This window comes from Ceratosolen solmsi, unplaced genomic scaffold, assembly GCF_000503995.2.
Source record: "Ceratosolen solmsi marchali unplaced genomic scaffold, CerSol_1.0 scaffold45, whole genome shotgun sequence".
Taxonomy (NCBI): Eukaryota; Metazoa; Arthropoda; class Insecta; order Hymenoptera; family Agaonidae; genus Ceratosolen; species Ceratosolen solmsi.
In genome coordinates, this window is record NW_011948436.1 from 691414 (window position 1) to 718305 (window position 26892).

Sequence of the window (26892 nt, forward strand, 5' to 3'; positions counted from 1 at the left end):
TGTGTGTGCATGTATTTGCATATACATATATATATATATATATATATATATATATATATATACATGTGTACACACATCAATGCATATACGTATATATAAATAATATATATATTATGATATAATTCCTTAGTATATATTTAAATAATTTTTATAATATGTTTATAATAACTATAAATAAATAAACATATTTATATTTAATCGAATATTCAATATTAAACATTTTATCAATAAGTTAAAATTAATAAAGATAAATTTTTCAGACTAAATTAAAATTATTGAAATTTTCTTAGTAATGAGTAATCTGTTCAAATTTGAAATAAAGTAAAATTAATATTTAATATAAACGTTTATAATTATTACTCAATATGAACTATTATTGCATTGTTATTTTATATCGTTGTCTATTATTAATATTTAAATAAAGATTTGTGCCTAATAAAAAAAAAAAAAAAAATTAAATAATTAACAAATATTTTATATTTTATAAAAAATTTTCATTTGCGTTATTTGCAATTTTTACAGATTATAGTTCCTATATAAGCCAGCAATAATGGCAATAAATAATGGTTATTTTGTCATGCCAATGAACATGGATAGAGTTTGTCGCATTTGTTTACAAGAGAATACAAATTTATCACCTATTTTTTGCAATGAGCAAGATGTAGGTAGTCTTTCGGATTTACCGCAGAAAATTCAAGTCTGCGGAGCTGTTGAGTGTCATGAGCACGATGGCTTACCTGCTATGATCTGCGATGTTTGTATATACAAAGCAAGCGTTGCTCATGAATTTAGACAATTATGCCAACATTCTGATACTAGATTGCGGCTTTATTACAACAAACCTGCTAAATTTAATGCTATTGTAAGTTAAATAATGATTTGAATATTAATCATTTAATGCCAAGTTATAATTATAGATTAAATTTGAGTCTACCGTTGTTTATTGCGAAATATATTGCTTTGTTAAAGTAAAAAATATAAATTAATCAATATTTTATAAATTTACCTTAAGTTATTTTCATTAATTAATAATTGTTTCATTTTTCATACGAGTATTTTTCAAGTAAAACAAAACTTTTCTATTTACGTCTAATTAATAATGCTATAAATTATTAAATTATTACTTGCAGGATTCTGGCACCCAAACTGATCTACAAACTCAAGTTCTTTTAACAAAAACTGCCGAAGAATTACAAAATCATTATTTTGTAAAACAAGAAGTAATGAATAATCAGCAGTTTCATAATGCAATATCAAACGAGGAATACAATCCAGAAGCGCAGAATAATGCAGTTGTTACAGCAATTGAATCAACAATGCCTGTTGACGTAACTATATCAGTTGAAGAAGAAAAACTTTTTAATTGTCATCTGAATTTTGATGAGCAATCTAAGGATGTTGATAAAAATTCCGAAGTCGTACCTTGTGATACGCAGTCGGTAACGTGTACACAAGAATTAATTCCAGTTACGACAAATTTAATCGATAGTGTTTGTAATATAGAAGCACATATAAATACACCAGATAATGGAGTAAAAAATGATGTTAGTTATTATACTTACATGACAAAAGATGATCATGAAACTATCGATGAAGAAGAAAATAGTTTAGAAAAACGAACGTCGTGCAGAAAATTGAAAACTATAGACAGTAATACTTTTGAAAGTCAGGAAATTGAACATGATTATTTCGGACCCGATAGTGACAGTCAAAATCAAGAAGAGACAAAGTTTAAATGCGATACGTGTTCAAAATGTTATAGTACCCAAAAGGGTTTAAAAAAACATCAGTTAATCCATGAAAAACAGTATAAATGCGAGATTTGCTTGAAAACATTTTGCAAGCTTGAAAATTTAGATAAACATAAGCATATTCATACAAAAAAACCACACGCTTGTCAGTTATGTCACGCCAGTTTTTCAAAATCTCATAGCTTGGTTAAGCATTTAAAATCTCACACTGATAAAGTTAATAATATTATAAAACAAATTAACTCCGATGATCAAAAAGAAGAAATAAATGATAAAAAAAATTCAAAAAGTGAAGATGATACGGAAGACGAAAGTGGAAATGGTAATGAACCCGATGGCTTTGAAAATGCACCAGAGATATTTAAATGCGAAGTATGTGGTCAGTATTGTTCGACATTAAAAAATCTAAAACGTCATGCCCTTATTCATGGAGAAAGAAAGTATTCTTGTACAGTCTGTAAAAAATGGTTTTTCCGACCAGATACATTAAAAAAACATGCAGAAAGACATGGGCATGGATTACTCGACAATCTTGCTGATGATAATAAATTGTATGACTCCGATGATGATCTATTTGCACATGCCGCAAACAGTAATACAATAGAAAATGATAATGTAAGGAAAGAAGAAAGCGAAGAAGAAGGTAATGGTGAGTATAAGTGTCAACATTGCGACAAGGTAATGGCTACAAAGAAGGGTCTTCGAAGACACGTTGCTATGCATAAACCTAAACCAGAACCAGCAATTTGTGAAATATGTAAAAAAGTTTGTGCTAGTCGAGCTCGGCTCACTCTTCATCAAAAAACTCATAACAAGCCTAAAGAAAAAGTACCACGCGAGTATCTTTGTCATATCTGTAGTAAAGTATATCCTAGTAATTCTTCTCTCACTTATCACATGAGAACTCATACAGGAATTAAACCACATGTATGCAAAACATGTAACAGTGGTTTCACTACGACTACGAGCTTGGCTAATCACATTCGTATTCACACTGGTGATAAGCCTTTTGTTTGTCATGTATGCAGTGCAGCCTTTGCTGTTAGTTCTGCATTTAGGCGGCACTTGACACGTCATACGGGTGAAGCCAATTATCTTTGCAAAACGTGCGGAAAAGCCTTTAAACGACTAAGTACATTAAAAGAGCACACGTATACACATTCCGGGGAGAAGCCTTATGTTTGTAAGACTTGTGGAGCGGCATACAGTCACAGTGGGAGTCTCTTTGCTCATCAGAAGCGATGCAGAGTACAGTATACTGAGATGGTGGTGGAAGACCATCATCACACGGTAGCTCATCATATCCATGTTAATAATGTGCAATCCGCGGTGCGGTCGCTTGCTGTGATAGGTCAGATGTTTTGAAGAAATCTCAAACTGATTTGTTTCAAAATATATACGTCCAGTACTTTATTATCGATTACGTATCTTACGACTGAAATTGAATACAAGAACCATTATTGTATGCATTTTTCCCTTTTTATAAACTATTATGTTACTCTTTACTTTAGATTCATTATTACTATACCATTTAATACAAATTGTTAAGCGGCTTTTTTACAATTACTTTAGTTGACAAATACTAACGATTTTTATTGTACTATAATTAAATAAATATTTAATAACATACAAAAACATTAAAAGCTGCTTTTTATATTACGATTTAATTTGAAAACTAAAAACTAATATATTTTAAATAGACATTTTGTTTAGTAAAGATAAAAAAGTAAAGATAAAAAATTATACTAAAATATTATATACCATTATAATAATTCATAAACAGTATATTATTTTGTATTATCATATCTTTTATTTTAGTCGAATGAAATTTTCTATTTTAATATTTTAAATTATTGATAAAAAAAATATTTTGCAAAGAATCAATTCTTATATACAAGCCTGTAATTATGTTATAAAATCTTTTTATTTACATATTATTGAGCATGTGAAGTAATCTGATGATTGATTTCAAACTACAAAATTATGATACTACGAGCGACATTGAAAAGCTCATAAGTACACTGGATGGTCAATTGAAAATTTAAATAGCATCTCAATTTTGTTGTATAAAAGAAAGATGCTATCTTCGATATTAAAATGTTAAAAGTTGATTGCTTTTTTCTCTGTTCTTTGTCCTTGTTAACAACAATACATTAAATTTATTATTAAATGAAAATGATCTTGTATTTGAATACAAACATTAATATTGTTTGTTAATAAAATAACAACTGTTGTATAATGAAAATATTAATAACTATTAATACAAATATTTTCCAATTGCAAAAAATTATTGATTATAAATTGATGAAATTGGAATAATCATCAAGATTTATGGTCCACAGATTCTAATTTATATTTTTTTTTTAACAAACGATACCGACGCCACACGGAGTGTCTCGTTCTTTTTAAAGTTAAAGCTAAATCTGCAAACTTACGATTATTAATCGTAACTTTAGAATTTTGTAAGGAATTCAAAATTATTTTATCTTCATATTCGCTGTATCTACAAAATTTAAACTTAAGTAATCAATGAAGTAAAATAACAATTACTTTCACATAATAATATTAAATTATACCTGGATACTTTGTGGGGATCATACATTACTTTGAATCTATTATAAACACTATACAAAGATCTGTCAAAAAGTCCATTAGCTAGAAATTGAACAAACTTTTTTCTATTTCTTAAATTCAGGAAAAAGACTTTATTTTTTAATTTCATTTGTAAAAATGGTTTTGGATTTTTAGGATCCCACTCGTATAACTGAAATATATAATATTTAAGTTAAACATTTTTTTTGTTTTGTTTACAAATTAGCCTTAATTTTAAATATCTTTATTGTTCTAATAATTATTTGTTTCAATAACACGCTTTCGAAATTATAAATTTTTTTAATTACATATAAAGCAAACAACAAATATGAAATATATTTGAGTTTACCTTGCAGAAAGTTTTCCAATTCCTTTTAATTAGCTTATCTTCCTCTTTAGAGAATGTACCAGATTTTAAAGAAACATATTTTTCAATTTTCTCTCTCTCTCTGTTCTTCAAAGTACGAGTACCTGCGGTTTCTTCCACTCTATGTTGCGGAGGTACATCATGCTGTACTTCAATAAACATATTGGCTAATTTCTAAATAAAAAATTAACGATACTTTACTATTGAAAAACTGCAGTCGCATCGATAACATTTATTACCAATCGTTCCTCTGGTATGGGAACATATGTCAATCTTGACATTAATATGGAATTATTGCCTTCGTTACTATCCGACGCATCGCAATCAGAATCCTGAACCTGAATTTCATCCTCGAGTTCTGAATCCGTGGAATCATTTTCGTTTTTGTTTGGTGAACCTAATTATGTAAATAATATTCATAATTCATAAATCATTAGTTTTGTTATTTATCATGGAAATTCCAAAAATAAAATAATAAAACTATGTATTGGGAATTTTTTTAAATATCTTATCAATCAAATATCTAAGTAAACTTAATATCCGTTAACTTTATACATTTTTTATAATGATTTGGATAAAAATCTTATTAGGTTAAATTCTCTTCTTATTTTATATTTAGATTTCAAAATTTTTAATTACATTTCAATTTATCTACTCACTCATCCCACATAAAATAGCTTATAGCTTTTTAGTGACATAAAATCCTGAATTTTAATATCAATAAATTTAGATTCAATAGTTGTGAAAGAAAATAATAGGAACAATTTACGAATCTTACTTTATTGAAGGTTATAATAGTATTATTACACATTACCGAGAGCATTGATAATTGAAATTATAGGATAATTGTGATACTAGAGAGCGAACTCTTCTCTCATGCACAATTGACGTTCATTCTCTTGCGCAAACGCGCGCAAAATGAATACGCGATCGTTCAGTGTTTTCCAATAATAAAGACCGATAATAAAGAAATATTACTCGTTTAGTAATATTTATTTAGATTACTATACGATAAATGAATATACAATGAATCGTAAATATAATTCAGAAATGATAGACAAAAAGTTAACTAAACAATGTTATAATTACACTAATAAAACAAAATCAATGTAAAACTCGAGTTGAAAAGTTTGTTCATTTAAACAAATGTTTTCTTAAAGTTTGAAGTCAATTCTGGAAAGATATATTAATTAGAATAGAAGAAGAAATTTTATCAGCAATATTTGAAAATTCTCTTCATAATATAAAAACTAACAATGAGAATTAAATGTTGTTAAATTTTATCTTATCTATAAAATTATGAATAATAATAAAATAATAGGATAATATGTATATATAATATCTATGTACGTACGTGCGGTAATATATCTTTTTTCTGTTATATTACTTTCTCTTTATCTCTGAACAAGAATAAAATCACTAGAGAGGTAATTAAATTCTTATTAACGTTTTATATTTAAATTGGTATTTAAAAAACGTATCAAAAATGTAAAATAATAATACTATTAACGTTAAACATTTATGTACAGTTCGAAATTCATATGAATAAACAAGATTTATAAAGAATTAGATGTGAATTTATTAAAATTTATGGAAACGTTGACATTTTGCTTTTAATTAGTTGTAACAATTTGCTGTATTAGCGCTACGACTGAATCCGAGAAAAGACAAACCAATTAGTTTCGAATTCCTAAGCTCCTGTAAAAGTTCATCATGTCATCTAACCATTGTTAACATAAAAATATATTAATATTCATTATGTCGTCATTTTCTTTTATATAGATATAATCGGTTAGCATGAAACATTGTCGAACGAACAATTTCAGTGGCTCCGCTATGGATGAGATAGTGGTTAGTGCCGGCATTGTTTAATTAATTACATTTTGTGGCACGAGGGGATTTTAATTCCAACAATTCTTTATCAATATTTCTTTAAATGAATAATTAATTAATAACTAATAAACCAATAAATAATGGTTGAATTATTTTTTTATTAAAGATCAGTTTATAATACTTTTAATTTCCGTTGTTTGAGATGAGATAATTCGATTGGCTTCTATTTGTTTTAATGTCATGTCAAATTTATATTTAAACAGAATTATCAGATAAGCAATATAAAAAGCAGAATATAAATTTAGCGCTAAGCTAATGTTAATCATTATGAAAAGACTTATTTTATAGTAAAATGGTGATCCTCCAAAGTCTCCTTTTTTTGTGCTTTATGGGAAGTTTTTATAATAGTATAAATTCTTATTATTCAATTTTTGTGCAAAGTAGTAGTATAGAGACCAATATTAATAGTACAAATAATTTTAATACAAAATACGAACCTACTTGGAAAAGTTTAGATAGTCGACCTTTGCCAACTTGGTTCGATGATGCAAAATTTGGTATTTTCATTCATTGGGGAGTTTTTAGTGTTCCAAGCTTTGGTAGCGAATGGTTTTGGATAAATTGGAAAAGTATATAATAATATTATCAGAATATAAAATTATTAGAATAAATTTATTGTATTAATTATTTTTTGCTATTATTTCTAGATGGAAATTCTAAATATGAAAGATTTATGAAAAACCATTATAAACCAAATTTCACTTATCAAGAGTTTGCTAATGATTTTACAGCCGAGTTTTTTAATGCTACAAAATGGAGCGAACTGTTTGAAGCATCTGGTGCAAAATACGTTGTTATTACGAGTAAACATCACGAGGGCTACACACTGTGGCCCTCTAAATATTCTTTTAGTTGGAATTCTCTTGACGTAGGACCTCGTAAAGATTTAATTGGTAATATCATATTATATAGTACTGTTTCTTATAGTTTCGTATAATATACATAAACTAATTAAATTTAGTATAATTTCATTTAATGTAGGCTAATGCAATTCTGTTACAAGTGTTAGTATCCATGAAGAAATAACAATTATTAAAATTTTTAAGATATTGTACGGATAAATGGAAATCATGTTACAAATTATATTGCAGATATTTTCTTTATCATTCGTTTTATTTAGATAAACTTTATTTCATAAAAGATTTTATTTAGTAAAAAAAAAAACGTATTTTAATCACTTTGCAATATTGCAATGCTTCATATAGCATATTATAACAATTCTTAAGCTATGAAAAAAATATATTATTAATTTAGCAGTCCCAAACTGTTACACAAATATTTTACTATTGTTTTGCTTTTACAGAATAACTAAAATTAATCAATGTCATAAATTAATTATAAATTTATGCTAATAATAAATATGGACTTTAATAGATAAAAGAATAACAAATTTTTCAAGCCTAAATTAAAAGTATGAAAAGCTTTCTCAACAGATTTTAAAATTAGTCCAAATTAATATTGATTATTGAACTAGCGCGATACTTTAAACAAATATTTTTACATTATATGCAATATTCTATGATATATCTTTATTTATAAGTATTTGTTATTTTAGGTGAATTATCAACAGCCATAAAAAAACATACAAATCTAAAATTTGGTCTTTACCATTCTTTATTTGAGTGGTTCAACCCACTCTATTTACAAGACAAAAAGAATAATTTTTCTACAGACTTTTTTGTTACAAATAAAATTATACCAGAAATGAAAGAAATGATTGAGTTATATGAGCCGCAAATATTGTGGTCTGATGGCGATTGGGAAGCAACAGCAGAATACTGGAAGTCACAAGAATTTTTAGCCTGGCTTTACAATGAAAGTCCAGTTAAAGATAGTGTCGTTACTAATGATCGTTGGGGGATAAATATTGGATGCAAACATGGAGACTTTTACAACTGTCAAGATCGTTACAATCCTGGTATTTTCATTTATTAAACAAATTTTTATCTCAAGATATATACTTTTTTTTTTTTGAACCTTTAAAATGGTGCTTAATTCTAGTAATTCATTTAAAATTTATAATATGATAATAAAATCGTTTGTTTATCGATTTATTATTTAAAATACCTACTAATTATTGGGTAATCAATTATTTGATAAGTAATATTATCTTGTACAATGACGTGTCTGCTCTCTATATGCGGTAGTAATTATAATTGTGCTACTTACATATTATTAAAGAGTATGATTTTCAACTTTCTAATCATTTTTAAATAAGCAAAATATGAAGTACTACTTATACCAGAGTAGAGACTACCTGACTTGGTCAGAATTAAGCCGAAAAAAAAGAAATTAGTTCAACTATTTGAGAAGTACTTTGAAACTGTAGAAAAACTTTACGCCGATAGGTCAATTAAAATACAAATTGTTTAAAAATTATTAATAAGAATATTTTGCAACTAATGCGAGCGATTTATCAATTTTTGCTAAGCAATAAACAATAACCGTAAATTCTGCTTTTCACGGAAAGTTGGAATCTCATGCGGAATCGACAATCGCTATTAATAAAGATCCGTAATCAGTTTATCGATTACAAAACAAAATTACAAATTCAGTCTACTAATTAAGCTCTTTGCAAATAAAATGAAATAGTAGATAAAAACAATGAAGAAAACATGTATAACGAGACCCGGGAAAACCTACGGTCGTACCAGTAGTCATACGAACATAATTATCTTCAAAGTATCCGGAAAACTTAAAGAAGTTATTATTAAAAGTAATTTGTGGAAATACACGCCGTGAGTACAGTAATAATGAAACTCAAAAAAAAAAATCATATTTCTTTATTTTTAATTCATAAATAATTATTTTAATCCATTAATTATGCTACAATATTATTATTTGGTCGTTTTCCGAGTTTATTCGAGTCAATTTGACCGTTTGAATTAATGAGATGTAACGTTATTTGTAATAGAAATTTGTGATGGTAACACTTTATAACAACTCTTAACATTTTTCATAATTTTACATTAATAAGAATATATTAGTTAGGGTAAGAAATTTACCATAACTGTCTTAGGAAAAATTATTAATAATGCAAATAACATTTGTGCAGCTCAATTCATACTAGCCTATTTACAAATGCATTTGTTGTATTGTTGTTTAATTACTTATTTCATTAAAAATAATCATAAAATTCGCGAAAAATATTTAAATCCTAATTAAAAATTCATAAAAATTATTATTATTTCTATTTCTAATTATTAAATAAACAAGTTAAAAATAATACCAATTGAAATTTCAATATTTATATTATATTAAAATATCAAATACATTTTGTTTCTATTAATCAGGTTGAATTTTTCTTTTGGGTTTTTAAATAAAAATTAAGTTATAATCTATTTATAAATTATAATTGCTTACATTATATTATGTTATGTGTACCTTATTTTAATATTGTATTTGTAAGGTGTTCTACAGAAGCATAAATGGGAAAATGCTATGACTATCGATCGAAAATCTTGGGGCTTTCGTAGGAATGCGCCATTAGAAGATTACTTTAGTCTTAAAGAGCTTATTAAAGAATTGGTCATTACCGTAAGTACTGGAGGAAATTTGCTGATGAATGTCGGACCTACAAAGGATGGCATTATATCACCGATATTTGAAGAAAGATTACGTGACATGGGTATTAAAAATAATATTATTTACATAGAATGTAGTCAAATTATTATCTAAAAATAATTTATAATTTTATATTACAAGGTCGATGGTTAAAAATTAATGGCAAAGCCATTTATGAAAGTAGGCCATGGATATTACAGAATGATACCGTAGCAAAAGATGTTTGGTATACACATGGTAAAACTGGTGCCCTTTACGCCACGTTACTTTCTTGGCCTACAAATAATACAGTGACATTATCTAACATTCTAAAAATGACCGATAAGACAAAGATATCTCTTTTAAATTCTAACGAGCTCATTAAAGTAAGTAATTTATATTTATAAATTTATATTAGCTTCGATGCCTTTTTATTTGTAATGTAAAACATATTTTCAGTGGAGAAATAGAGAAAAATATATTGACATTTATTTGCCATCAATAGATAATAAAGGAGAACCAGCATGGGTACTTGAAATTACAAATTTCCATTATTAAAATCATCAAACACTTACAAACTCACGCAATTTATTATTAGCTTTATCAAGTTATATTATTTTGTTAAAGAAATATTTAACTCGGATTTAGAACAAAATATTTGATCAGTTTATTATATATTTTTATAAAAACCTATATAAAAACAGAATAAAATATATTCTTTTTATTGAAAATATATAATTAATAAAATTTGTATATGTAAATTTTTGCAGTACAGTTTGGAACTAATTTTTTTAATAATTATAAATGATCACAAAGAATGCTTATGTAGCATTCAAGTTTTAAAGCATCTTAAATTTGAGAAACTTCATACAGATAGGCACCCAACAATTTTGTCTGTAAAAAGAAAAAAAAAACGGCATAAATATGTTTCACAATGATGTAGTCAATAATTTACATTTGCAAATGCAATACTGACCCCTTCAATGTAATTACGGACGTTTAATTTTTCATTTTGAGAGTGAGCACCATCATCCCCACATCCAACTGGGAGTAGTAAAACGTTTTTGCCCGTAACCTCTTGAAAGGTTAAAGCAACAGGAATAGAGCCTCCTTCGCGTGTGCAATCGGGATCAACGTTGTAAACGTGTTTTGTAGCTGTTCTTGCAGCAATGTAATGCGGATGATCTGGATTTGACGACCAGGGTCTTCCAGCATGGCTCATCGAAATACTCATTTTATTAGGACTTCTTCGAGCCATCCATTGTTTTTTAATATATGTTTCAACTTTTTTTTCTACTTCATCAGGGAGCATATTTGGTACAATTCTCAATGAAAACTTTCCAATTACTGTACCTGGAATGACAGTTTTTTCACCAGGTTCATAAAATGCTCCTTCAATACCATGAAGAGATAAGGTTGGATTGCGCCAGCGATTCATTAATAGTTGATTCTAAATTTTAAATAGATATTTGAATTATTTTTTCTCAGCTTTAAGCGAGTTACAATAACGAATTGTTATCAAAGTACCTTATCTTCGTTATGAGCTAATTTTGAAGCTCCACATGAGTTTTTGTACTCACTAACATTGAATTCAATGGTATCATATATTTTTAATTCATCTGGAGTTATTTTTGCAACGGAATCATAGATTTCATCTACTAGAATTTTACCGTTAACATCAACTAAACTATTCATTAAATAAATTAAATCAGGCATTGCTTCGTAAACTGTTCCACCAAATGTTCCACTGTGAAGATCTTTCGATGCACAAGAAACTTGCAAACGAAAGTAACAAATACCACGTAATCCATAAGTAATACAAGGTTTTGTCGTTCCAAGCCAGTAATTATCAGAAATGCAAACATAATCAACTCCCTCTAAAAATGAATTTTTACGAGACCAAAGCAATTGATCAAGACCTTCACTACCACTTTCTTCCATTCCTTCAAATACAAACTATAATATAAAAAGTATCGATGAAAATCTAACTCTTTTAAATAATATAAAATTTAAAAAATACGTCTTAATTAATTGCATAAAATTTATACGAAATTAAAAAATAGTTTTAACTTTGTATTCATTTAAGCGAAATGATTTATTTTTACTATCTAGGCAATATGAAAGCAAATTTTTTCATTAATTATAATGCACTATTATATTTTAATAATTATATAACAGCAGTATTACATTAAACAATTATTACTTTAATATTTTAATTTAACATTTAAATACAATATTTTATTGCATTTTTAGAATATTTTGCTTTACGTTATATGGCATAGCAAAATATAAAAATATAAAAGTAATAAATATTCAATCCTTATTTTTGCATTTGTATTCTATAATTGCTTCCAATTAAAAAATGTTCGCATACTATTAATATTATTTCAAAACTTAAATTAATTTTTTTAATTTATAAAAATATCTTTTACATATTACCTTGACGTTAACTGGAATGTCCTCTCCAAGAGCTTGATATGCTTGTAGTGTGTGTAACCAACAAAGAACTGGTCCTTTATCATCTGTACTTCCTCTACCATACAATTTATTATCTTTTTCAATAAGAGTAAATGGATCGCTGTCCCAGCCATCTTCTTTTAAGGCAGGTTGAACATCCAAATGTCCATATATAAGAACAGTCTTTTTTTTTGGATCCGTACCAAGAGTTCCAAGTAATGCAGGTGGTAATGGAATTTCATTTCCATTATGCAATTTTTGTGTGCCAAGATAAGCTAATTCAGTAGTAGCACCAAGTTGCTTGAATTGCGCTTCTGTCCATTTTATCATTTTAATAATTTCATTTCTACTTTCTGGCCAGGCAGATACAGATTTAATAGCAACTACTTGACGCAAATTATCAATATACTTGACTTTGTTACAGTCAATATACCTGTATTTATGGATGAAAATTTATATTAATAAAACAAATCTAAATGAATACAAGAATACTATTTGTAATAGAAATTAAATAAAATATAAATAAATTATTTTTAAATAAAAATCAATTCTAGAATTTATTATATTTTTGGTCGGCGTAACGATTAAAAACTATTAAGTTATTAAAAAACTACAGATTTACACAAATATATCAGTGAGGACAAATATTTAAAGAATTTACTCATTAGTTGTCGTTTTAAATCATTATATTACAAGAAAAAATAACGAATAAATGTGAAATTTTTTTAAAAATTATGCAAAGTATAAATCGTTTCAATTGTGTTCTAATGAGAAATAAGCTTCCAAAACTATATTAAAAATAAGTAAATGTTTACTAATATAAAAACTTGATAATAATTGTAATAACTTTATGATATTTTTATCTATCACAAATCTATAAGAAACTATTTAATAGATAAGCAAACAATTTTTATTACGTCTTATTTTCGTAGATTAAAATATAGTTTACTATCATTGATAAAAAATGTATATATCTTATAATAAGGTATATTTCTATTAAATATAGTACTTATAGTTTACTTTTATAATAAATTAATTGATAAGTTTATCGTCTAACTAAAAAACTAAGAATCAATTGAACATTCAATAAAAATTTGATATTTATACAGGACAATCGTGAAATATAATTCCACAATTTGAAAAGTATTACAAGTAGAAATATCAACTTAGAATGTTTATAAAATTATATATTATTATTATTATTATTATTATTATTATTATCATTATTATTATTATAAGGTATAAAATAATGATTTGAAGAGTTGAATTTGTATAAATTCACATATTGTTTATATACGTTTAAATTTAATTTTTCTTTTCTAAATGAAGAAAATATGCATATTTAATATATATAATATATATAATATATATATATATTTTTAGGTTATTGAAACTAAAAGCTATTGAATTTATACATAGATGTTTTACGATAAGCACTAAAATGTTATATTTTATTTTAAATTATGTATTTGTAACTAACATTGAATGAAGTAAAAAAAATTGTTGATGTTAGTTTGTATATGCAAATTATTTTTTATAAAGACTAAACGATTTCTTTCATATTTAATTTATAACTATTAAGAAATTTATACTCACTTGAAAAGTTTTGTTAATACCGCTGGCACATCCATATTTATTGTTTAACGACGATTTATGAAGAAAAAAAATTCTAAACAAAATTAAATTGCCTACGTATGTATTTTTATATGTATGGTAAAATGTGTGAGTATGCTTTTTGAATGACTCAATAATCATGTATGGGCCAAATTTATCTTATCTTGCACATTAAAACAATATGAAATAAATATTGTACATTAATATATTAACTAACCGTTTAACAAGTAGGTGGGACAATAATGCAAATCCCTGCTACATAGACGCCGCACACATCATTTTAAAAATGTGTATAAAACATTTTTTTAAGTGATATTAAATCTTATAATTACACCATTACATTTCATAATTATCATATAGTTGCATTCTCATTTATTGAATTAAATTAATATTGTAATTATTTATATTACTATAAGTGTACTTTTATTAAATAAGAATTTATTATATTGAAGTCGAAATAGTTTTCTATGTTACCAATGGAGTCATTCAATGCTTTACGATCAGCCATCTTTAAATGCGTATACAAGGCCGATTTTTATACAGTCGAATGTCATTCACTGTTGGATCAAGTGTCTTTGCTTTACGTTAATCATTTTTTAATTTTTGAAAAATATTACATTATTTATAATTTTTTTCATTTTTGATAAAATCCTTTTCTTTTTTGTTTTTTCATAGAAAAGAGTGACTTAACAACGGTAAAAATTTCATTCATTTAAAATTCTAAATATTTAAAAAAAAGAACATATGGTATAGTGATCGTATCGCGATTAATTGTAAAAAATTTTTTTAATTGCGAATCCTATTTATTATAATATAAATATTATTTTAGTAGAATTTATATATATATATATATATATATTTTTTTTTACAGTATACATTATGTCAGGAAAAATGACTGTAAAAGATATAAAGGATAAATTGGAAGATGATACTATAGATTTGAGTTTATGTGATTTAGAGGAAGTGCCTGTGAAAGAAATTGTAAGTAAAATGAAGATTCATACATAAAATCATTTTTAATAAGATTAATTGTTAAAAATTATTTTTCTCCTCTACTTTTAGGCTGCTGTGAAAAGATTTTCTCATTTAGATTTATCTAATAACATTCTTATTTCATTGCCTGTAAGTATACTAATATCTTATTCTTATCCTCTTATCTCATTTAGATAAATAATTTTTTATATAACTCTGATTCAACCAAACGTATCCATATCTGTAGAAGTTTCTTTAGAAAAATATTTATAAAATTCGTGTAACTCATATTTTTAATGAAATGTTTTTCAATATCAATAATATTTATTTAAACATATAAACTCATGGATACTAAGATTTATTTTATTACGTTTGTATTTACTTCATAATTTATAATTAGCTTTTAGTTTACATCAATTACTAATTTTTAAGACAAGTATAATTATTACAAGTAAAATTATGTTTGAATTTAGAAAACATTTGCATCATTGACACAAATAATTAAGTTGGATTTGAGTAAAAATATGTTAACAGAAATACCTGATAATTTTGGAGAACTAAAACAATTAAGGCATTTGGATCTTTACAGTAATAAAATTAGTAGATTACCATTATGCTTGGGTGAATTAAAAAATTTGAAATGGCTAGATTTAAAGGAGAATCCGCTAACATCTGCAGTAGCTAGTATTGCAGGTCCATGCAGTAATGCTAGCGAATGTCAGGCTTGTGCTCGAAATATTGTTTCATATCTTGAAAACGTTAAAGCAACAATAAATGAAAAAAAATTAAGCCGGTTAAATGCAGTACAAGGTAAATATATTGGATGATTAAATTCATCTAAAAATGATAAATTTATATAAAAACTGTTTTTTTTTTCACAGAAGCTGAAAAAAATGCAATTAATAATAAAAAAGAAGCAAAGAAAAAGAAAAAAATTGCAGAAAAAAAGCTTCTTGAGAAAGATAAGCTTTCTGATATAAAAAAAGAACAACATCAAGAAATAAATAATATAACAAAACCTCTTAAGTCTAAGATAGAAAATGAATATTCTAAGAAAATGGAAGATTTAAATGACAAAGGTGCATAATAAATTCTTTTATTAATTCGAAATTATTATTTCTCTACAATTACTTAAATCTGATTATTTTAAGGTGGGGCATGCAGTATTTTATGCCAAACTCTTACTTCTTTAGTAATGTGGTCAGCTTTTTTTACTTTATTAACAATTACATTTATAGCCGTTTTTCCATTGTATGATGAGCAACATGCCGAAACATTTTTTAAGAATGTTGAAATACAAATGGGTGTACCGTTAAAATATTATCGTTATGAAGGTATTAGGTTCATGGAAATGTTTATTCATAAAACAAAATTATGGACCAATTATACTCTAGAGCTGCTAGTACAAACATATCAAGAATATATCCAAGAGGCTAATTCAGTCGAACAAAAGCGACAATTTTAATACAAATTTTTAGAAATTTTTAATATTTCCTGCATTGATCAAAATCAAATTTGCTAATTAAATACGAGATTGATTAATTATAATATTTAAGAATTATTTTTAATTTCTTTCTTTAGAAAGACTATATTTGCCACCAAGTGGCAGTACTATTATAAAAAAAAAAAACAAACAATTCTTTAATTCTATTAGATTTAAGTATTTTCTAAAGTGCAATAGTTCTATCATTATAAAAAAAATTAAACTTATATTTTCGTCCTTTTTGATAATGGAAGCATAATATTTTATATCAGTTTTAAAATAAATTTTATTTTAAAATGGCATATTGTTTTAATTTTTATATTTTACCTATTAAATATATTAAAATTAATTTGCTCCTTATATTTTAATATTATAATATAAGCACAATAATATTGTTATTTGTACTGTTACATAAATAAAGAGTAATTATGTTTTTTGTAATGTATTTTTGTATTTGAAAACTTATTTTTCCATTTTTATTCTCATGTGCCTATTGATGAACTTATTTACATAATGTACGTCTAAAATTATCGATTATAGACCATTTATCAGAATTTTGTTAAATATATCTGGACAGTTATTGATTTATTTTATATATATAGAAAAACTAAATTTTTAAGAATTGAATTTGTACATATAATATAATCAAAAAAATTTTTTATGAATATTTCGAAAGATTTTATTGTATTAATTATTTTATTTACAATATATTACCAAGTTATTTTATCAAGTATACCAAGTATTTTACCTACTTGGATATTATAATTTTATTCCAATTCAGCGAATTCCAAACCTTTTAAGAATATCAAATATTGTTTAAATATTATTTAATACACATATAAAATAATTTGTTTTAAATGATAACGATTAAAATAATATATTAAATATAATAATAATAAAAATGTTGGCATAATTAAAACATAGTTATTATAATTATGATTTTTTATATATTACAAGTAATTTTATTGAATCCGAAATCGATGTTATATTTGTCAATCATGAAGAAGATTTAAAATTGATAAGTATAATAATGGCCATTTTTATGTTTAAGCAAAAATTTTTAAATATAATTTCTTTACTCATGAATTGTTATTTATTCTGGCATTTAAATTTTTCTTAACATATAACAACTTTTTATTGCTAAGATATTTTACAGTAATTATGTATATATTAATTAAAAGGGAAGTACACATAGACATTGGAAGAAAAAAATTGTAAATTCTTAGAGAGAGTTGGTTACTATTAAAAGTATTGCAAAATTATTATGAAAAAAAAATTATTAAAAAATTATACTCAATTCATTTATATTTAACTTGAGTTTATTTGAATTTTATATTATCTTTCTTTTTCTATTAGTTTTTCTATTACTATTTATTCATAAACAAATTATTAATAAGATGAACACATAGTTATTTTAAATGAAATATTTAAATTTAAATATTTGCCAGACCTACGTATTTCATACATTATATTCATAGCAATTTTTTTTTTAATTCTGGGCATCCTTGTAGATGCGAATAAATGTTTTGAACTTTTATTGAAAATATTTAAAATTTTTATAGTATTTAGAATCGTACATATTTAAATTAATTATCATGTATCCTTAATTGAACATCAACGCGATCACTAATTGATCAAATATATTAAATCGAAACATAGCAAGAGTTTGGATGGGTTTCTGATTTAATAAAAGGTGTTAGCCTCACATTTGTAATAAAACTGCTTGTGTACTCAATTATTTATTCATTTACAATAACCACATGACAACATGTACCACAATAACAAACATGAAAAATAATTAGTTGCTATTAATGGAATTTTATTGTGACAAAAATAAAATAATTATTGTCAAGAGTGCGTTGAAACAATAGAAAAATCATATTTTTTTTTCATAAAATGAAGGGAAACATTCTTTCAATAGATTGTCTATCAATAACAATATTCTTATGATGTTTTTAAAAGTTTAAATGTAAAATTGAATGAAACAAAGAATATAAAATCTTTTAAAGAAAAATGTTAATTATCCTCCAGTATAATAATATTTATTTTAATATTTGCAATTAAGCATATTAATATTTGTCGTTCATATTTATATAATCATATACTATAAAACTTTATAAAATATGGTTTAACAAATGTTGAATCTTAGACATCATTTTGTAGGCTTTCGAAAATTTATATTGGATAATAATATGAAATTATTATAATTATGTTTACGAGGTGATGGTTTTTTTCGCTATTTTATGGACGTTATACGAAAAACTAATACATCAGTTTTCTTTATTATTATCTAATATAATAATTAAAAACTCATTTTAAAGATATGTATAATTCAATACAGTTTTTGTGTAAAATTCATAATAAATTTAAGTTTAAAATTAATAAAATTCTGTGAAAATGATCAATATTAATAAAATATATTTATAAATAATAATACTAAATAATATTAATAAATTATATTTATTAATATAATTATTTTTTGTACATAACACTTTCTATAAAATGAATGAGTTGTTTTGTTGAGTGATATGTAGGATGCGAATATAATCATTTTCGTTACGGTCGTGTATTTTTATGTTTACAAAAAAAAGTATACAAAAATAAATAAGATTATTTGAATCGTTTAATTTATAAAACGTAGTATGATAAAATAAATATAAATAGAAATTACAGCTACAGACTACCAACTACAACCATATTAGATATTACATTTAATTATTCTTTAATTAAATTTCTATCTTGACCTTATTTTTTCATAGTATAATGGTTTAAAAGTCAAATTATTTTTATTACAAAATTTGATTGTATTTTTAATTTTGTTAAGTAATATTTAGCATATTAAGTAATTTCATATATGAATTGTCAATTCATTGGTGACTTCTGTGATTTAGGATAAAATTATATAACCCATATAAAAAAAATTATCTATTTTGTTTATAAATGAAAATGTAGATCTATCGAAGTCTATTTAAGTATGAACATAAATACTGAATTTCTAAGTGGTTTAAGATTATCAGTTAAAGTTTTTAGAACATATATCGCTATAAAGTAACGTTTATTCTTTTTAAATTAAAGAAAAACTTGTCCAAATCGTAGATTTTATAATTTGCAAAAAGGAGATTTCAACACACAATTAAATTGTGCAAGCATTTAATTTAATTTTATGCATAGTTGCAAATTTGAACTGACTTTGTTCTTTAAGAGTTCAAAAAGAAATCAAACTTTCTTTTTAAAATGAACAGAATCTCAATAGAAGTATACAAAATTTTTACATTATAATTTTTACATAATTCATAATACTGGAAAATAAATAATGTACAGTAATTCTGTTTAATCATCATATTTATAATAACAATATTATAAAAACATATTTTTTTATTTTTCAATATTTCTTTTTGTATATCAATTATTAAAAAAAATATAAATAGTTCTTAAAAGATAATTGATATATATATATATATATATATATTTACATACAGTCATAAAAAAAATAGGAAAAAGAAAAGGAGTAAAAAAATATAAAGAATAATCATGTACTGTAATATTTAAAAAAAAAGAACAAAATAAAAGTCAAGAATTAATTTATAAAAATACAAAAATTAATTAAAATAAGTCTAAATATATGACTGATAAATAAATAGAGGATTTTTTATGAACAAATTTAAAATTTTTTCTGTCTGTTAATAAAATAGCATATTATTTACATCTTAATGTAGCATAATTTTACTTTTGCTAATAATTTTGTATTCGTCTTTTATAAAATAATACTTTATTTTGCTTTAAAAAAATATAAACAAAATGTCAGTCGTAAAAATTTGTAAATTATGGCGTTTAGTTAAAATTTGAAATCTAAAATATTACTTAGAAAAGCAGTTATAATGTTGTTTTAGTTATTTTTTCACATTATCTCTATAATGAGTTGTAAGGAGGATAAATATAAAAATTAATTCACATACCTTAGAAGCACATCACATATATGTAAAATGAAAAACGAAACGAGTGTATATAGTGTATTTAAAATGACTAAACTTTTATAGTTTTATATGAATCAATTAGACAAACAGCTTGTTAATTAAGTTATTGGACCAGAACTCGATTATTGTTTTATGGATCTTTTATTTATATCAAATGAGTAGAGTAATTTGTTCTATTTTTAAATTAGGATTAATTATTCGAATATTGAAATAATTAACATATTATTTTAAAGCCTTAACTTTTCATAAATGTTTATAAACAATTAAATTTTTTAATTATTTTCTACATAATAGTTTTTTTATTCATACAAAAAGGTTTGTAATGATGTTAATAATCAATAATCTTCTTCAGTTTAATGCAGTTGTTAATTTATATATCGATTCAATTGCAACTTAACAGTATCTATGTGTATTATTATTATTTATAAATAATTATTATTTTAATGGCAATAACCGATTTTAATTATTGAAAGTTTTTCCAATATTGTCAGCATTTAACTGTTATTTTAATAATATATATATGAATTTATTTGTGTAATACTTTTAATAAAAATGTAAATAAATTTGCAAAGCAATAGTTCTCAGTATTGACCAATTCCCTTATTTACAATGTTTTGTACTAATGGTTTTTTCGGCAGCAGGTAGTAATAGCAGCCACACCTAATTAACACAACGAAATTCAAAGAAAATCTTTAAAGACTTATATAATAGAAAGATAGGATATGTGCATTTGGTCGTGCATACTCGAAGTTCTTAGATATCATGGCTCAATAAGTTGAAGTCATGTTGAAGAATGTGAAGCGGTCGGCAGGCTTTGACAGTGGCATAACGAAACTTATAAATCATAATGTCTTTTGGATAAAACGTTTATTTCTGATCAGAATACTTTAACTACTGCTTATCATCATTATATATTATTGTGTTACATTACCTAAATATAATTTATTTTAACCGTTTATCAGCTTATATCATATTCCTAATTTAGTGAACTATATCTGAGATTTTTATTATACTCGAGACTACCTATGAAATAGTCGCTAGAAAAATAATTTTATACATCTAATTATGTCATATTATTTTGTACTAATATATATCAGTGAATGAAGTTAAGTAAGCTGAAGTAAGCTGAAATTTGAATTATAAAAGGTAATAAATATATACCCTTAATGATATTTATTATATTTTTAATAAAGCAATAAGTTTTGTCAGTTTAATATTTCTTATTTTGTATGAGATTTAACTTATACTATATTAAAGGAATCACTGGTAATATAATTGTTTTAATACAAAAATATTATAATAATAGTTTTAAATTATAAGGTAAAAATTATTCTTATAGTTACGTAAAGTTTAATATCCAGTAGAACATATAAAAATGTAATATTCGTAAACATATTAATGTAAGAACAACATTATTTGCATATAAAATCGTATAATAAAATAAAATAAAATCAAATGTTAATAATTTTTATTTACTCATAAAATCAACATTAATTGAAAATAAACATTAATCAACATAATCCACACTCACACACACGCGCACGCACACTCGCACTCGCACTCACAGTAACATTTATGCACGCACACATATGCATACTAGTTCACAGAACAATTAATTCCATCTAAGAAGAGAAATGATTATTTGATCGAGAATATCTTTGCACTTCTCATTAAGAAGAAATTTAATAGCTAAAAGAAAAGCAATAAGTTGATATGAAAAATATTATTTTGCAGCTGAGCTTTCAAATTTCATTAGTAAAAATATTGAAAAAATTATTATTTTTTTCAATTACAAATAATAACACAAAGTATATATTTACAATATAGTATAAACAAAAACAAATAATTAATTTATAATAAATCAATGTTTTTCATCATTCGTTAATCAATTTTCGATTGCTATTAATTACAACATTTTTCAGGTTGAAATTTTATTGTATTTTGTAATCTATTTAATAAATTAAAAAATGAGCAGTTAGTTTATTATAAATATATCTATTTATTATATATATATATCTTAATAATAATATATGTTGAAATGAGTTATAATTATGAATCCTAAGAATAAATTTTTATAAATTGGTTTTCATTATTTAACTCTGAAAAAAATATTTTCAATAATCAATTTATGTAATCAAATAACAATAAAGAATAATAATAAAGTCATCCCATTTAATGTATTGATTCAAAATTATTTTTGTTTGTATTGCATTTATCAAAATTAATGTAATTGATTATTATAAATCACATATATATTAAGGAATTGATAAATTAATCTTTTAATCTTATAATTGAAAATTATTCACTTATTGTTTGAATTGGTGGCTAATTTCTTTAAATGCCAACAGAAAATGTAAATTATTGAAAGTACGAACTAAATAATGGTTGGAAAAACTAATATACATAAAAAATATTCTACATAAAATTTGTCTAGCTACTCTTATAAAATATACATATATTTAATATTTATCTAGAAAAGTATTTATTTTGTTTTACTTCGTTAGATTTTTGCTTATTTTACAAATAATATAAACGCAGTAGTCCTTTAAATATAATGATTGCGCAATAAATCGAAGATTTGTGATTATGTTAATAGTTGAGACACTATAACATTTGCATTATTTAAATTAATTTTTTTCTTTTCAATAATCAAATAAAGCGATGTATATTTTTATTTTAAAGAATACTGCAAGTGTGATATATCGAAAGTGTTGTTTCCTATTTTTTCAATTAAGTTCCATATTTTATTTCTCAAGTTATATTTTTCGGTTCTAATTTAATATACTTTATATTATTTAAAATACAATTATTATCACATTATGACAATTTAATAGAGTCTATGATATTTATAATACAATATGATGATATTAAATAAGTTTTATAGTGTATGAATAAATGTGAAATACAGATTTAGTGTTAATTTATAAAATTCATTATTAAAATTTTTTTAATGCCAAAGTATTAATAATAAGCAAAAAGCAAAAAAATTATTTATTTTTTAAGAAAATGAAAAACATTGAAATTACACGATTTATTGTAATTTAATCTTAAAATTAAGTATTAAAAAATCAATGGACAATCTGCATAAACAAAATGTAAAGTGACAATAGGCAATGGGATTTGTTTAACTGAAACTGAAACAAACCTTAAAGGGGAGGAGTAGGAGTTCATACGAGCCTTCCAACATAAGTTTGATTCGGTTTCTTAAGAAGGTCAAAGTGCAAAAGAGTAATAAAATTCGTGCTCCAGCTCCCAGTCACTTAATCCTCCCATAATTTTTACATGCTTAGTCCATTGACTTGAACGGACAGAGTAGCCAATTAAACGGTTACTATATGTCACGATGAAACGAAAAGATAGCAAGAGTAAGAAGGAAACAGATATATAACTTACTTAAAAGCAGAAATGAGTCATGATGGTAAAAAGTGAATTTAAAAGCCCAGCCGTTTATTTCCTAAATTCAATTTAATAATTTGTATGTCTGTTCTTGTAGTATGTGTACGCAGTATATGCTAAAGATTAAACCAATCAAAAGTGTAAAAATTATTATTTTCTGTATTTTTTTTAATAAATAATAATACTTTTGTACATACAAATTGTAATTTTTGCAATAGTGTATCGAAGTCAATATATATAAAGATAATTATGAGAAAAAAGATAAGATGTTTAATTGAATATAATTTTCAGTTTAGCAATTGTTTTAGTTTCATTTGTTATAACTGAAGAAAATATTATTGATTCGATAATAAAGTATTTAGTAATTTCATTTATAAATCAATGACGTAATATATTGACATAATTAATGCTAAATATTTACTTAGAAGAGCTTTCAAGGATATTAAAAAAAAAAACAACTGTGTTATTGAAAATGTATCAATTGGTATGTACATATTTTGAAAACCACTTACTCGTGTAAAACTCTTTTATATCATATTGATTATTTTTTGGCATTCGACAAGATCAATGAAGCAAAAATGCATTGGTCACATTTGTAAAGTTCGAATTTCAATAAATATTAAAAAAAAAATCAACTATATTCATATATGTGTGTGTGTGTGTGTGTGTGTGTGTGTGTGAATTTTGAATATTAAACAATGTTAATGCTTAATATAAATAACATTGTACTTTTGAATAATATACGATTAATAATAAGTAATAAGAATCATTATTTATAACTATATTACTAAAACGCATAAATTTCAGAAATATTTTTGTAAAAATATTTTTTATTTATTTTATTGTAATTCTTTTGCATTATATAAAACAAAAATTATTCTTTTAAAATGCTACTTTGATTTTACTTCTTAATTTACAGTTTTGTTTGTATTAAGCAATGATATTCGTGAACTTTTAAATGTGCAATAAGAATTTAACCATTTATTCTTCATAAAGTACAAATTTATGCGTGTATAAGTTGATAAAATTCAGTAAATAGCTATTTATTTTAAAAAACTTCAAAATCTATAATAGTTTTTAATTAATGTTTGAATAATGTCATATACAATTTTTTTTTATAATTTACCATGATATGGGAATGTTACAAATATTTAATTTTTATCATAAGTTCTATATGAATACACAATTTCTTATATATTTTTTTTTTTATCGTTATTATTTATCGCTACGTACGTACATGAAATATTAAGGTATAATTGAATATAAAATCATTTATAATAAAGTAAATAAATTTTTTAAATAATTGAATATCATTATTTAATCTAATTATATTTACAGTTAACAATATTCAAAATCAAAAGATTTCATTGCACGAAATGGTTTGTAAATAATTGCCGTTTCTTAGAAACATAATTACGATATTCTAATAAAGATTTATTTAAAGTAATTATAACTTTATCCAATTACTTTCTAAAGTAAAGACATTTAAAGGTTAAGATAATGTGTAATGTCATTATTTTATCATATTGCAAAGAAATAGAAAGTAGATGTCTAATATAGAAATTTGAATACAATATATATATATATATATATATATATATTTACTGTTTCATGGCAAATGATAATAAATGAATAGTTAAATTCTATTTCGTTAAGATTAATATTATCTACGGTGTCAAGTAAAGGCACGATTTTTATTAATTACGTAAATGCAATTATAAGTTGATTTGAATAATATGTAATATACTCGAGCAGATAATCGACTGTTGATCAATTTAAAATGAGAGGAGGTACTACTGATTCGACTTTTATTATTTTATGATTTTATCTTTTATTTTGTTTTTATTCAGGCTATATGATATACGTTCAACACTATTTTATATAAATTTTTTCTCAATTTTTTTAGATAAAAAAAAAAGTTTATTTTAACGATGCGTGACCAAAGTAAAAGTTAAGGCATATATATGTATTTTATTGGGACTAGCATTACAATCTAATACTTTCTATTAAATTTAAATTGATTTTATTAAATAAAGCACTGGAGCTTTTTCATTTTTCATTTTTCATCGTAATTTCCGCTCGATTACTTACTCGCTAAATTCTCAAAATTAGAAGATTTAAAAGTAATGGATGAAAGAAAACGTTTTAATCTTTATAGATTTCTAATATATCGCGATTGAGCGTAGCTGATTAATTAATTGTCTCAAGCAAAATAACACATCGATCAGCGCGTTAACGCTGGAATCTCAATACAGGGAGAAGTAATGACAATTGCGGGTGCTGGATCGTGAGTTCATAATATAAATAGTATGAGAACGCATGTCCATTATGTTGAGATGACAATAATAATTCACCGTTCGGCTTTCACGTCGCAAATTAATATATTATTACGATCGCGCGTCGGTTACGCATCCTCCATCGTTGAGATTACCTCGACGCGACTGTTGCCATTAATGATAAATAGTATTTTCCGCAAGTGGATGCTCTCTCTAGCCTTGTTTAACCCACGGAGCAACCCACGGAGCTGACGTTCGGGCTCTTCGCGAAATTTAATAAGAGAGAGGATCGTCGTAAGGGTATCTATCGCGCAGAAGATGTGGCGCTATTTGAAACAGTAGCTCGATCGAAGGAGTTGAAAAGAGGGCCGACAAGAGGCTCGTAAGTCAGGAATGCGAGATCGGGCTGTCGGTAGTGTGTGAGCAGCAGCGGGGCATCACCGCGTTTGCACTCCCGTATTATACTTACTTCCAAGTGGCCTATGATGTCACAGCCGTTCGAGCGAGTGAGCGATCGAAGAAGCGAGAACGCAACCATACCTAGGCCGTACTACGGAGAACGCTGCTCTGCGAT

General features: G+C 24.7%; 5 protein-coding genes across 8 annotated transcripts in view; 3 read left to right on the forward strand and 2 right to left on the reverse strand.

Annotated features, from left to right (window-relative positions):
- Positions 1-3354, forward strand: part of LOC105365029 (zinc finger protein 260) — a 3564-nt gene extending 210 nt beyond the window's left edge. The window contains exons 2-3 of the mRNA XM_011503087.1: positions 523-862; positions 1131-3354. Coding sequence (XP_011501389.1) covers positions 551-862; positions 1131-3116 — 2298 coding nt within the window. The 5' untranslated portion in view covers positions 523-550 and the 3' untranslated portion in view covers positions 3117-3354. The remainder of the gene's footprint in view (positions 1-522; positions 863-1130) is intronic.
- A 642-nt stretch (positions 3355-3996) lies between these two features.
- LOC105365030 (uncharacterized) lies at positions 3997-5583 on the reverse strand. Of its 3 annotated transcripts, none has more exons than XM_011503089.1 (5): positions 5350-5583; positions 4950-5107; positions 4693-4884; positions 4328-4515; positions 3997-4254 (listed from the first exon to the last, which is right to left on the reverse strand). In XM_011503089.1, the coding sequence occupies exons 2-5, from the start codon at positions 4989-4991 to the stop codon at positions 4074-4076; spliced, it is 603 nt and encodes a 200-aa protein (XP_011501391.1). In that variant the 5' UTR covers positions 4992-5107; positions 5350-5583; the 3' UTR covers positions 3997-4073. The 3 variants fall into 3 exon arrangements, with proteins under 3 accessions (XP_011501391.1, XP_011501390.1, XP_011501392.1); XM_011503088.1 differs by having other exon boundaries at positions 5370-5577; XM_011503090.1 differs by having other exon boundaries at positions 4154-4268; positions 5370-5575.
- A 1224-nt stretch (positions 5584-6807) lies between these two features.
- On the forward strand, positions 6808-10744 carry Fuca (alpha-L-fucosidase). Its single transcript, XM_011503091.1, has 6 exons — positions 6808-7172; positions 7251-7496; positions 8159-8521; positions 10013-10231; positions 10309-10532; positions 10606-10744. Exons 1-6 carry the CDS (start codon positions 6896-6898, stop codon positions 10702-10704), a joined length of 1428 nt encoding a protein of 475 aa, XP_011501393.1. The 5' UTR covers positions 6808-6895; the 3' UTR covers positions 10705-10744.
- A 306-nt stretch (positions 10745-11050) lies between these two features.
- Cndp2 (Cytosolic non-specific dipeptidase 2) lies at positions 11051-14522 on the reverse strand. The gene is made up of 4 exons (XM_011503093.1): positions 14200-14522; positions 12586-13036; positions 11674-12102; positions 11051-11596 (listed from the first exon to the last, which is right to left on the reverse strand). The coding sequence occupies exons 1-4, from the start codon at positions 14232-14234 to the stop codon at positions 11090-11092; spliced, it is 1422 nt and encodes a 473-aa protein (XP_011501395.1). The 5' UTR covers positions 14235-14522; the 3' UTR covers positions 11051-11089.
- A 350-nt stretch (positions 14523-14872) lies between these two features.
- On the forward strand, positions 14873-16802 carry LOC105365034 (leucine-rich repeat-containing protein 59). Of its 2 annotated transcripts, none has more exons than XM_011503094.1 (6): positions 14873-14912; positions 15089-15198; positions 15280-15339; positions 15663-15999; positions 16071-16268; positions 16341-16801. In XM_011503094.1, the coding sequence occupies exons 2-6, from the start codon at positions 15097-15099 to the stop codon at positions 16652-16654; spliced, it is 1011 nt and encodes a 336-aa protein (XP_011501396.1). In that variant the 5' UTR covers positions 14873-14912; positions 15089-15096; the 3' UTR covers positions 16655-16801. The 2 variants fall into 2 exon arrangements, with proteins under 2 accessions (XP_011501396.1, XP_011501397.1); XM_011503095.1 differs by lacking the exon at positions 14873-14912 and adding an exon at positions 14973-14990 and having other exon boundaries at positions 16341-16802.
- The last annotated feature ends 10090 nt before the right edge of the window (positions 16803-26892 follow it).